This window comes from Mucor velutinosus (assembly GCF_035048745.1).
Source record: "Mucor velutinosus strain NIH1002 chromosome Unknown tig00001553, whole genome shotgun sequence".
Classification (NCBI taxonomy): Eukaryota; Fungi; Mucoromycota; class Mucoromycetes; order Mucorales; family Mucoraceae; genus Mucor; species Mucor velutinosus.
In genome coordinates, this window is record NW_027041930.1 from 1,741,594 (window position 1) to 1,754,967 (window position 13,374).

The 13,374-nt window shown below is 40.4% G+C and overlaps 4 protein-coding genes across 4 annotated transcripts; 1 reads left to right on the forward strand and 3 right to left on the reverse strand.

The window, feature by feature from the left end:
- Positions 1–1,461: 1,461 nt before the first annotated feature.
- On the forward strand, positions 1,462–2,283 carry MRS4_3 (Fe(2+) transporter; the record flags this gene model as incomplete). The annotated part of the gene is made up of 1 exon (XM_064827192.1): positions 1,462–2,283. The coding sequence occupies one exon, from the start codon at positions 1,462–1,464 to the stop codon at positions 2,281–2,283; it is 822 nt and encodes a 273-aa protein (XP_064676249.1).
- A 99-nt stretch (positions 2,284–2,382) lies between these two features.
- Positions 2,383–4,104, reverse strand: ATC70_007937 (uncharacterized protein; the record flags this gene model as incomplete). Its single annotated transcript, XM_064827193.1, has 3 exons — positions 2,383–2,922; positions 2,979–3,651; positions 3,710–4,104. The coding sequence occupies 3 exons, from the start codon at positions 4,102–4,104 to the stop codon at positions 2,383–2,385; spliced, it is 1,608 nt and encodes a 535-aa protein (XP_064676250.1).
- Positions 4,105–6,188: 2,084 nt separating this feature from the next.
- Positions 6,189–7,451, reverse strand: ATC70_007938 (uncharacterized protein; the record flags this gene model as incomplete). Its single annotated transcript, XM_064827194.1, has 3 exons — positions 6,189–6,357; positions 6,420–6,845; positions 6,898–7,451. The coding sequence occupies 3 exons, from the start codon at positions 7,449–7,451 to the stop codon at positions 6,189–6,191; spliced, it is 1,149 nt and encodes a 382-aa protein (XP_064676251.1).
- Positions 7,452–8,056: 605 nt separating this feature from the next.
- On the reverse strand, positions 8,057–12,524 carry ATC70_007939 (uncharacterized protein; the record flags this gene model as incomplete). The annotated part of the gene is made up of 7 exons (XM_064827195.1): positions 8,057–8,564; positions 8,657–9,058; positions 9,109–9,195; positions 9,257–9,431; positions 9,494–10,458; positions 10,513–12,319; positions 12,377–12,524. 7 exons carry the CDS (start codon positions 12,522–12,524, stop codon positions 8,057–8,059), a joined length of 4,092 nt encoding a protein of 1,363 aa, XP_064676252.1.
- Positions 12,525–13,374: the final 850 nt, after the last annotated feature.

A 13,374-nucleotide genomic window follows, 5' to 3' on the forward strand; every position in this document is an offset into this window, starting at 1 on the left:
CATCTCAGCTATCTAAATACTGAGGTTCACCAGATGTGATAAGCGTTGTACAAGATAAATTGCTAATTTGGCATTCAGAACTTAGTATAAATAGAATAACTCTTGTCTTCATCAATAAATCTTTAGTTTTTGTGTCTGATCTTATTCAAATAAGTCTTTTCTTGTTTTTATAATATCGAATATTTTTTATAAGCTACAAATAATAATCCATTTATTCTTTGTGCTTAACAGAGTTTATCTAATAAATCTTCATACAAATAAAAAAAAATTTCGGCTTGATTGAACTCTTTGTGAGATTCAACTATATGGATTGTGAAGATCACCTTCGCTTCCTAATACATTCTTGGAGTACTTTTCAAGACGCTTCCAATGGCACATATTATAATACGTGCTTTGAATGAAACTATTGAGCAATTTGACACAACATGAAATGAGGTTTTTAGCGAAAATAGCCATATTTTGTATATGAAAACCTCATAAAAGTGGCTTCATAAGTTGCTTTGGATCGAGAGAAACATTTTGATGTGATATATACCGTAGTAAAAGTCTTCATTTTCAAGGTGAAAATTGCGATCGTTTGGTTTTCGATGAAAACCATGAGGTACCCCTCATGGTTTTTGGCTGATTTTTGGCCATGTTTTTTTTTGGCCCAAAAAGTTGAGCAAAGGTGTCAGGGAGTTACTATTACTCAAGTGCAATTGTTTGGCGTCATTGCGGTGGCTCATGAAGGTCTACATGTCAAGATAGGAAGGCTTGAAAGCTGTCAAATTTGGTTATGTATTGCTTTATAGGGTTTATTTACACGACATAAAACACATCTTTGGTGGCTACAATTTACTGGAAAGGCCGCTTTGTAGCTTAAGCAACTTTTAATTCCAATAGGAGGCATATTAATTTTGGTACAGCTGATTCATGCAAGTTTTGATGCGCCATGTTGTTGGTAAGCTTGATAATAATGGGAATGAAAATCCGAATTTGCTACTTGAATACTATGGTTTTTCACCTTCGCTTCGCTGCGATCAAGCCCTCGTATAGATCAATGTTACCAAGTGTTGGATTAGATGCTTAGTTGTCATAAATTTTACACCTTTGCTTCACTACGGTAACCCCCAGCCCCCTCCCCATTGTCGGCTTCTCCGGTGTAGAATATTATTTGAAAGAATGTGATTGGCCTGTCTATTTTTAAAACGTGGTTTTCCAGTATATATAGTGAAGAAGTGAAGATGGTAAATTCATGCAATACCATATGCACTGGGCCATTTGTGCAGATAAGTTCAAGGCATTGGAGCATTTGATGTTTCTCCAGAAAGTAATACAAAAGCGGAAATGTGTTTTTAATGAGCTTCTGAGTCATTGTGAATGCATGAACCACGCTAAAGCGTGACTAAGAAACCATGATGTTAAAAAAGTATATAAACAGGGCGCTGTGCCATCATTTTTCGCCTTGTAGCAACCAACAACATGTCTGCATCAAACGTATCCTACCAAGGAGGCACTTACTCAAAGTTTAGACCTAGCTATTCTGATGAAATTTACTCTTTAATTTACAAATACCATGACCAAGACAATGGTGAATATAACCTTGTCATTGATTCTGGCACTGGCACTGGACAAGCCGCTGTTGAATTATGTAAAAAGTTCAAGAGCGTGTATGGCATTGATACTTTGCCTGAGCAGATTAATAATGCTACACTCAGAGACAACATAACGTATCAAGTAGGCCCAGGCGAGGACTTGTCCCAATTTGAAGATCACTCTGTAGACATGATTACTGTAGGCACTGCCTTTCACTGGTTTGATCATGACAAGTTTTTCACAGAAGCAAAACGTGTCCTGAAGCATAAAACAGGCACCTTGGCTATTTTTGGGTACTATTACCCTGTTATTTCTAATGAACCTAAAGCAAATGAGCTTGTAAAGGAACTCTTGGACAAATTTGAAAAGTACACGAACCCCAATATTCGATTCGTTCGAAACATGTATCGTAATATTGCCTTTCCCTTCAAGGAACAAGCTTGGTACATTACACCAAAGTTAGAGGACACAACCAACATCAGTCTACCCACTACTGGATCCCTGATGGAAGCATCAATGACCATAGAGAACTACCGCCACTACATGAAAACTGCATCTGCTTATTTCAACTACATGGAGGATCACCCCAACGATGACCCTGTTGACCAGTTGGTTGATGATATCATTAAGACACTCAATATTACAGACAATCAACATATCATCAACCTGGAATGGCCCACAGCTTTAGTATTAGCGAGAAATGATTAGAGATAATGCAAGCGAAATAAATTTATTAATGAATCATGAATAATAGTAAATAATGGGATGAGTTGTAGTGAAATGTTAGTGCAAGTTGTGTTATATATATTATGCTTGATGTTTCTTTTCAGTTACATGAAGGCCGGTGAGGTCCATTTCATCAATAACAACTGGAGAGCTGTCTGAGCCAGTCATTGTGCGAGTAAATTGCAGGAGACGGAGTCTTCGTACGAGGATGTCATGCATTTGAACTCGTCTGTTGGTATTTGACATGTTGTGAGCGTGTAGCAAGACAATAAGCAGGAAGCCTTCGATGATCATAGTAGGTGTATTACAGAGCAATTGACCTGTTGTGTTCCATTGCATACCACTAGCGACGCAGATGAGACCAATGACCACCACGAACGAGAAGAGAACTGCCAAAGGATGTGCGCAGATATCTCCCATCTTGTTACTCAATCTCTCACTGAAAGATCTCTCTTTAAAGTTGTTTTGCTCAGGAAGATACAAATTGAGGTATTGGAAGATAGCTTTGTCGTTGTCAATGAGGACGTCAAACTGCTCATCCAAAAGCTTATCCTGTCTGAAATACACATTTCGCAGCACAAAGCCATCCACAAAGCCCACCAAGCCAGTATAGGTTCCGATCTAATAAGCTTGTTAGCAAACATCAGAGGCAAAATTCCATCATTTACAAAACTTACAATTAACCACCATCCATCGCTGAATTCCATGACATTTCCAATAGCAAACCAAGCGATAAATACACAGACGGATATAAAGAGACCTAGACCGGTTCCAATAACATCTCCGTAGTAGTCAATGATACGAATGCCGCGAGAAACAGGGTGAGGATGAATAGATACGATAGGATTAGGCGTGTTATCACCAGATGTCTTTCTTAAACGTATCTCTAAATTGATATCGGCTTGTTGAATAGATTTGAGGCATTTTTCAAGATAGTTCATGTGTCTACGACGAGTATTCTGTAAGAACATGGAGGTAAAAGTAAGCTCTACAGCAACACCAGTGTTGATATAAAGTTGCCATTCATCACTGAATCCTAGAGAGTGGCCCACACCAATCCACGCAAATATGCCACCCATATATACAATCAAAGCCCAGAGAGAGCCAACAGCATTAGAAGCCCAATTACATATCTCGTCGTAAGCGTTCTCTGTGGGTAAATTGGCAGCATCACCGACGGAATCTTCAGGAATCTTATTTGCGAGATCGTTTAATTCGCTTGAACTTAAGCTGGGATTGTTTGTTTGAGTAGAGCGTAAGAGTTTATCAAAAGTGGCACTTCTAGAGCGAAGTTGAGCAATGATGGTCAGTAATCTGTTGCAATGGTTTTGCTGTTGGCGCATTAAAAGCCTAATGTTATAAAGAGTCAGTTCTAATGCAAAATGATGGAGGTGAGTAAAGGACTTACGAGTCAGAGTAGTAGCATTGAATACTAGAGCCATCTTGCATAGCAATCTGCCATTCGTCAGGAGCGCCTAAAATACCACCAGCAATAGCCCAACCCACAAGGATAGCGCATGTCAAAAGGAACATGAGACTTGAACCAGCAAAGTCTGTCAGAAAGTCGAAAATTCGAGCACCAATTGATTTTCTATTAGCTTCATTGTAGATGGAGTCGTTGTTTGGTATATCGCTGCCAATGATGGCAATTTCTTGCACTGCATCGTCTGCATTCTTGTTGATAAACTGTGTAGGAGCAGCAGATTGAACAGTGAATTGTCTTCCAGGAGAGCAAAGATAATTGCCAATACACTCAAAGATGCCAGGCTTTTGTGTGATCTTTACTGTTTCCTGCTGAGACATACTTTCGAGTATGGAAAAGATGGGCCAGGTCAAAAAAAAAATCCCTCTAGAGTATTTATATATATTTTCGGCTAATAGCTTTACATTGTGCGTTTAAAGTACCTTTTCATGTCAAACATTCGGAGGTTGTATGAATCGACCAGATATAGTCTTATTATCGTTTTTTTTTCTGTCAATCATCGAAAAGCGAAATGGAACATTTGAGACACAAAAGCTAGTGGCTTTTTCTGTTTGACATTTGATCAATATTGTGGGCTAATGTATATCGTTACAAAAAGAAAAGTACTACCTGGATTTAGAGTTGTTGGTTTCATGTTTCAGATTGACCAATTTTTTTGTGGGATTTTACTGTGATCTTAAAGTTATCTAAGGCCAGGACAAAACTTCTTACAATGGTTGGTACTCACTTCCTTGCTGCCAAAGTTACATGTAACTGTTTGTTAAACCTTGGTTAAAACTGTTGCCACGGTTACAAAGCAAATGGTAGCAAGTTCTCGTTACTGTAACCTACAAATGCCAACCACAATCAGACGTCTCAACATTGACCATCAGCTATCTTATGATAAACACACTACGCATGAAAACGATACGATTAAAAGATCTCTCTGTAGTTGAATCTAGGCGTCTTCATTTGGCATCTACTCAACAAACTACTAATCCCTCCAAAGACCTTGTTCCTGATTTAGGCACCTTGTCGTTGTCAAAACATTGTGAAAACAGCCAATCAGCAACCTTTTGTTCATACTACCAAGGGGCGGAGGGGTAGCGATTTCCTCTTTCATAGCGCATCATCCTAAAATTGAAACTCGTACCACAATACTGTCATTCTTAATATACAGTGCCGTGCTTGTGCCTCTTGGTCAGATTGAACATGAGAGCAGAGCAAGGGAGATTTATTGATTGCATTCATTTTTCATCCTTTTTATTAGATAGCATATTACGCTTGAACGACTATTAGATCGGGGCATGCCGTCCTTTGAGCTGCATTGATCAGTAGGCATCGTTCGACCATGGTCAGTTTCACTTCTGTTTGCGTTTTTTAAAACGCAAGTTTGGCGTAGTGAGATTTGTGTATCTTGTGCAAGTGAACATGGTACATTTTTCCTCTCAAATTACACAGTCAAGCATGCGAATCATGAAAACATGTATTAGAGTGAAATACGTACCTTCTCGAATAATAATTTCAAAAAACCGTTGAAGTTCTCATCAGATTCAAGTCAAACCAGCTCCAGCACTGATAGTTCTAGTAGAATATATCCAGAATCGTTCTTTAAAGGTATTCTGCATTATCTCAAAATGCTCGGACTGTACCGATAAATTTTTATGTACCTTTACAAGACAATATTGCAGAATGGATACTATAATAGCTATTTTTGCACTCGGCTCTTATCACAAGATATTCAATTTTATCAGATAATCTCATAAAAAAGGTAAGATACATTTGGAGCAAAGTAAATCATCGCCTATAGCATGTTTAACCGCTGTAGTCTAACTTTAATTCTGAAACAAAGCTCGATGATCTTAATCCTCTTTCCTCTTCCGTGGTTTTTCATTCAAGTAAAACGTCCTAAAATAAAATAATCAGAATGCAAGTTAATAGGAAGGTAATGAAAAGTTCCTTTTTAGTTTAATTTTGATATTGGTAAGATAATCACTGTCAAACTTTTGCAGTCAATTTGACAACTTGATAGTGCGAAAATATCGCTCTTTGTTGAAGCATTATTGGCCCAATGTACTTTTTATTCTGGCTTATATAAGCCTGAATGAAACATTTAGAGAATTCGATGAGAGTTCGAAGGCTGAATATCGATCTTCTAAAGTAGTATAATATCACATATATTTGTTTGAATTCAGGTCCACACTTATCGTGTATTTTTTGAATTAAACTACTTCACATATATTCTGATCTAATTCATTTATGTAAAATTCTATCTTGCAGAATCTAGAACTATCAAGTTGTCATACAAACGAACAAGCTGGCAAGTCCTAATGCCACATTTTATAAAATACGCTTCATGCATAATTTATTTGTAAACAAAAAAAAAAAAAAAAAAAAAAAAAAAAGACAGAAATTTATTTAGAATCTATTGCTTACAATAAGAAATCTTGTCAGATCCCTTCAGGTTGTTGCACACATTCTTGGTAGTCTTGGAGCTCTTTGAGATGTTGACATTGCTGACAGAGAAACCAGAACAAGGAGTACCAGGAGCGCAGTTGATACTCATGATAGGGTTCTTCTTTTCAGAGACAGAGCTGTTTGTACATGATAAATAACTATGGTCGTATAATTTATAGAAGTACTGTGAGGTACTTACCCAGTAATGTCATTGATGACAACATTGCTGATGGTCAAAGACTTGTCAGAGTTCTTTTGGCAGTAAGACTTTTGGTTGTTATCACAGTAGTATTCGTCAATGATGATGGGATTCTCGACCTTGTTGAGCTTGACATGCTCGAAACGAACATCAGAGACGCTACCCTTTCCCCCACTCCAGGTCTTGATACGGATACCGTTTTGGCAATTGGTACAAGTGCTGCCAGTAACTCTGATTTGCTTGACAGTTTCAGTAGAGCCACCCTTACCGAGAGAGCCAACACTGAAGCCATGGCCACCGACACAGTGAATGTTGGATAAAGTAACGTTGGATACACCACCATTGATGGCGGTACAATCATCACCAACAGTGAGATCAGAATCTCTAAAGATTAAGTTCTTGGAAGAAGAAATGTCGAGAGCATCGCTATAAACCAAGGTTAATATGGTTGATATCAATTAGTGAGTCCAAAACTTACGTGTTCTTGGGGAGGTTGCTGTTTGAAGACTTGGTATATAGGACGACTTTTTCAAGAACGACATCATCAGAGCTGGTCAAAGCCATGTGGGCACGAGGAGCAGCAGTAATCTTGAAATCTCTGAAAACAGAGTGCGTTGCAGTCATTCTAAAGACGGTGGGAGCCTTGTTGTTCTTGACATCCCACCATTTTTGACCGCCACCAACAAATTCACCAATACCAGCACCATCCCAATGAATGTTATCACCGGCAATCTTGAAAAAAGCAGTGGCACCTTCATATTTGGTGTTGAGAGCAGGCAAGTTAACTTTACCATAGAATTGAACATTGACATCCTTGAGACCAGAGATATTGATCAACGTCTTGAGATTATAAGTAGCGCCTTTGGTGAAAACGACGGTGCCGCCGCTTTTACAGGAATTGAAAGCTTCAGCAATGCTGACAGCATCGTCAGAGGTGCCTGACTTGGCTGTACAAGTCTTGGAAGCAGCTTGGACAGAAGTTGCGAGAATAATGAATGCGAGAGCGGCAGAGAGAGAAGGAATGTAAGCCATTGTAGTAAGGCGGAAGCGTTTGATGTGAAACTGCTTAGAGCATTTGATGTTGGCGTATTTATACTTTTTTCATATTTTTCATCCTTTACCTGGTATCACTCAAGTTTGCATATGCTTGAATATCTATAGTTACATATTGCAGGAAAATAGGATTTTTACTGTTACGGTATGACAGACGTAAAAAACCGCGGCTATGTCTACAAAGTGTCATTTAAATTAATTTATAATTTACTTTATGATATGCGCATGTTTGCGTCTTTACGATCAGAGATCATTGATAGAGATGCATATCTCATATAACACAAACATTGATCTGATTACTAATTGCTTTCTGCGCTGTCAGTTTCTTGTCATGAATTATGTACGCCACACACAACAAGCACGTTCTAATAATCAAAGCAGTAGTTATTGCAATATGGTATGATGTTGCCATGGAAACACACACACACACACACACACATATACACATTTTTTGTTTTTGTTTTATTTACATTTGGTTGCTATGTGGATTACGTAAACGGGGGATATTGAAAGTGATTGGGATAAATGTATAAAGAATACATAGCAAGAGGCTCTAAAATGGTTTGAATATATAAAAAAGAAACTTAGGTATCCTTGTTGAGTTTAGGTCGGCCTCTTCCTTTGGATCCCGGCGTGTTTGCTTTTCGTCTAGGTTTCTTTTTTTCTTCTTCCTCGATGCCTGTATCTTCGAATCCGTAAAAGCTCTTTGTTTTTCTACTGCCTCTTGTATCTGAAGAATACATTTTCCATTCACCAATCAAGCCTTCTCGCACATTGTCCTGACAGATCCAATCCAAAATGTCTGTGGCATTTTCACGATCCTGGGGTCTGGTTTTCAAGCATTTCAACAGCAATTGGCGACTCAATTCACCATGGACTTCTCCTTCTAGGGCTCTCTGAATGCGATAATCATCCTCAGCTACGTAACGCAAACCCTGCAAATCTGTTTCCAGAATGCCACGCCATGGTTCTGTGTCTGTGAATACTTTCCAAATCATGACGCCGATTGAATAAATGTCTTCAGCCTGTGGGTGAATCAACCAAGGAAGTACCTGGTTGTCGGATCTTGTCTTGGGTAATGTTTGAATAGATCTAAAAAAAAAAAAAAAAAAAAAAAAAAAAAAAAAAAAAAAAAACGGTAATATTAGAAACGCAATTAAAGCCATCTATATTGATCCCATTACCTGTACATGCGGTAACCGTGGTCTGGCTTGCCCTTGACCCAAGGCAGGGACTCGCACCATGCATCCAATTCTTCCTTGGTCTCAGGTACGACATCGCCATCATATTCCCAATCCGCTCGAGGTACATCCACAAACCAATCGCGCACGTCAGTAGACTCACAGAATACGGCTTTACCAAAATCAATCAAATACAAATACACCTTTTCGCTGCCATCTTCCAAGAATTGTCCCTCCAATGTATTGAGCATAATGTTGACTTCTGACAAATCTCTATGCGCGAGCCCAGCTTTGTGGATGGTTTTCATACACAGCAGCATCTGATAAATGACATCGTACTTTTGGTATGCTGATAAACGATGATGCGAATGAACATGAGCGTATCTTTTGAGTGTAGTTTGGTATCTATTGCGAGAGTTAGTCAGCTGTACTTGACAGCTACTCGTGATGCCTACCTTTCCATGGATAAGCCAGCAACATCGCCATTATCATTGAACAAAATCTCTCTCATTTGAGCCATGTGAGGTAAATTTCTCAATTTCCTGTCAGAACGACATCCCCTATTAATCTCATTTCCAAGCAAGTAATCTATTCCAAACTTACATTAAGCATGCCACTTCAGTTATACGCTGATACATGGTCATTTGTCTAAATGCCTGTACCACGATATTGTCAAAAAAGTAGACTCTCTTGAAGAAACCCTCAGAATCAGGTGAATTCCAGTTGATGTTTCCATGTGATGTGATGTTGCGAATCGAAATGCCTTTACGAGTGCAGACTACCATACCATTACTATTAGAACACGCTCATTACATACACACACATAATCAACTGCCTTACCATCAAACAACTTTCTCCACACTTCGTGATTCACCTCTCTTGTGCCTAGACGCTCCTCGTTTGAAATAGTGGGTATATTTGACTTGCTGATCTGCTGCGACTTGACATCGATCGATTTAGGCGAGGGCTTCTCATCATCAGAACCTTCATCTGCTTCCATGGCCTCTTCTTCTTTTGTCTTGAGCATGCGCTGCTGAATAATGGGTCGGTGATCGTCACCTTTGACAAATGTATGCAACTTGATGATGGGCTTTGATTTAACGGGTGTCTCTGGTATATCAATGTCGTGTTTCTCTGGCAGTCCCAGAATTTGTCGCACGATGCGCTTTAACAAAATCTTGGTTTCTGCATTGTGATGTCCATTCTTGTCATCGGTAGCCATCTTGGCTGTAGCAAACATACGTCTAAAGTAGTCTCGATCAATGTAGTCATTGGCTTCAAATGAAATGCGGTTGACTACTCGTAAGGGACGTAAATGAATCCAACCCTTGGGCGAGAAATCGACGGTGCATTCGTTGATCTGATCCAAGTCGTAAAATTCGCTTGCTGGGTAGGCTAATACCATGTCGGTTTCGATACGAATGTTCTTGCTGTGACGCACGCGGGTGGTTTTGGTGTTGTAAAAGATGGCCAATACGCCTTGAGAGCGCACTTGACGAAGCAGCGTGCGGTTCTTTGCAATGTAAAATCGAGGTACGAGGCGATGATTGCCATCCAAATCTGACTTCATCCGTTCAACAGCTTGGAAAAATGGACCATTCAATTGCAAGTAGAGTGAATTCTCGTCCTTCAATCCTGCTTTTCGGGCTTTGGGCTCTAGTGGAGAGAGAGCAGAAATTGTATATACAGTGCTTGTTTCTGAAAAGACCTGTTCTATGGGTGGATATGAAAAGTCGGATTCCTCGGGCAGTGTGTTTGTTGGATCAAACTGGAAATCGTGAGGACCGGATGCTGGCTTGTTTTTGCTGTGTGGAAGAGATCAGTAAGGTGTTGTACATGCCAAGTAAAAACAGACTTACGAATTCTGTCGCTTGATATCCATAACAATCTTTGTAAACAAAGACTCCAAATTCTCTGCGTGTCGTGGAATGGTGCCAGAACTTCGATGAAACAGTTTGGCATTCTTCCATATACGCTGCATGTCATTCTCAAATCTCGCAAACTTGGTATACTTTCCACGCCAAATGTTCTCTTCAATTGTGTATAGATCCATGGGATTTTTGATCTCCTGATGGTACAGAAAGGCTGTTTCAGGCACAGGCTGAATAAAGGGCCAGCAATCCGGCGTTGAGAGCAGCATATTGAGTATGTAGCGATACAGTCTCAAAAACAATCTTGTCACATTGTGAGGTGGTTCGTATCTGACATGTGTGAGATCAATGACGGTGTCGTCTGGTGAGGCTGATCTCTTGGTGCCGTCGTTGGCGGAGGTCTGTTCGTTCAGCACTGTATGGATTACGATATTCTTACTGCGAAGGCCGGCTACAATGAGCCGCTGAAAAGCCACCAGATCACCATTTGAGATTTGAGAGGCGAGAGTCTGTGCAACCTCTTTGTCACCCGAGGTACCCAGTACCATTTTCGTGATGACTTGCATGGCAGCAGCAGGCAAGACTTGGTGTGAATCCGTAGACAATGGCTCCTCAATGTCAACCTTTGGCAACTCTTCCAACGCTATATTGACATTCAATGTGCACAATGTAGCCACCGTGAGTTTTCGCAACGACATGATGTCCAGATCAGGCTTCATGGGATCTGTTGGATCATCAAATATTGTAGAATCCAATCCATGCCGAGTAAAGTGCAACTTGAGTTGAGGTCTAGGTGGAATGGCTGCTGCCTTCTGCGCAGCTGATTGTGTCTTTAATACAATGGTGGTGGCACTTCTCATTGGTGGTTGTGGTGGTGGAGGCTGTGCTAAGGGTCGCGGCTGCGGTGGAGGAGATGGCGATGCATTGATCATCATAGGCTCTGAGATAGAGTTGGGAGGATATGCTTGTGCTTGGCGAGGGTTGGGAATTTGGTATGGTTGCTTTGGTAAGATGTCTAGCTTTTGATGATGCGGTGACATGTTGAGATGTTGAAATGCTGGATTCACGGGTGCTATATTGCTTTTGTTTTGGAAGTTATTAGTAATGGTGGGTGGTGTAGAGGGTCGAATGGGCGTGCTGTGTTGCATTGGAGCCATTGGCATAAATGTATTTTGATGAGAAAAGAAGGGCGGCTGTGGCGCAGGTCCTGGTGTATAATATGGACCAGGACGACGTTGCTGTGGTTGCTGCTGCTGTGGTGGTGGTTGCACTTTATTGATGGGTGCCAGCGTGGGTGTGCCATGCTGAGGTGCTTGATGTGGTGGTAGTAGTGGGTGTTGCTGATGAGACGGTTGAGAATGCTGTGCCATGGACTGCGCAGGGAGCCCACGAGGTAAATTCTGCTGTCCAGGCAATGGCTGTCTAGCTTGCAAATGCTGTTGCAGTAACAGTGGACGTTGCTGAGGTTGCTGAAGTGCTGGTGGCTGCTGTTGTGCTGGTGGCAACGGTCTCTGCTGAAACTCTGATAACAAATGGGATGTCAATCTCTGACTGTACGTAGACTGAGGCACCTGTGCTGAAGGGTCGTTGTGAAGTGTCGATGGCTGCTGCTGTGTTGGCTGCTCGACAGGCACAAATGATGAAGATGCCTGTTCAATCTTTTCGGGTGACCTTGATCGTTTTCGATTGACCATTGGCGCGTTCATGGGAGGTGGTGATGATAACAGCATGTGCAATGAATTGTCAGGTTGTTTAATGTCGATAGCAGTGTCCATTGCTTGATGTTGGTGCATATCTAAAGAGTAAGAACAAATCAGAGATGTACGTTCGATGGCTGCTGTTCAGTGCTTACCTTGCATGCTTTCACGAAACAGTTTGTCCACCAAGTCATCGTCATCAGGCAAGTCTGAAGTGGATGTCGATTGATTAAAGTCGTTAAAAGGTTGCGAGGCATCGTTGTTATCAGATGCTGTTGGGATAAGAGGAGGCTCGAAGCCCATTTTCCATAATAATGGCATATTATCAACAAAACCATTCACTCCAACAGGGGAATCATTGTTTTCCCTCAAAGCCCAGTTATCCATGAACCCGTATTTTCTTCTGATTTATAGTTGAACAAGAAGGGCGTTGTTGTGTCTGATTTTTTTTCTGTACAGATGAATTAATAACTGATGAAAAAACAAATGCGTAGGTGTTGGGCTGTATGTCTACCTTGTTGTTTACTCTTTTTTTTTTTTCCTCCTTTTCAGATGGATGAAATAAGGGTTTTCCTCTATCAAATCAAATAAAGGAAGCAAAAGAAGAGGGATGAAAAAAAAAAAATATAGTGAAGAGAGTTGTACAGTTATTGAATTGTAAAGCAGCAAAAGAAGAAAAAAAGAGATAGTTTCTTGCAAAACCTAAACATCCCACACTTCCCAATGTTGAAATTTACACAACACAAGCGATTAATCAAACTATAATCTCGCAAGTGACGTAGCTCAAAAAAAAACTAAACATGTTACAAGCAGCATGTCGTGTCAATCGACTAATTTGGCATTTGGCACATTGGAAGAATTTTTTACCCCTTGAGCAAGCCGTGTGAAGCACATAATCAAAGCATATTTATTGCTGCATTGCTGCTCTACTTGTCACTAGTATTTTTTTTTGCTTTGACTTTGGGGCTTGCTAGATGTAATTGATTTAAAAATTTGTCTCACATCATCCTGCGCGTTGCCATAGGAATTTGACCTGCGACAAGTATAAGCCTGTTAGCTAGACGCGCTTGGCCAATCGATGCAACATCGAGTTACACGTCGTACTTAAATCTCTCCTACTAATGACAGATGAGTGGCCCTGTCTTGATGTATG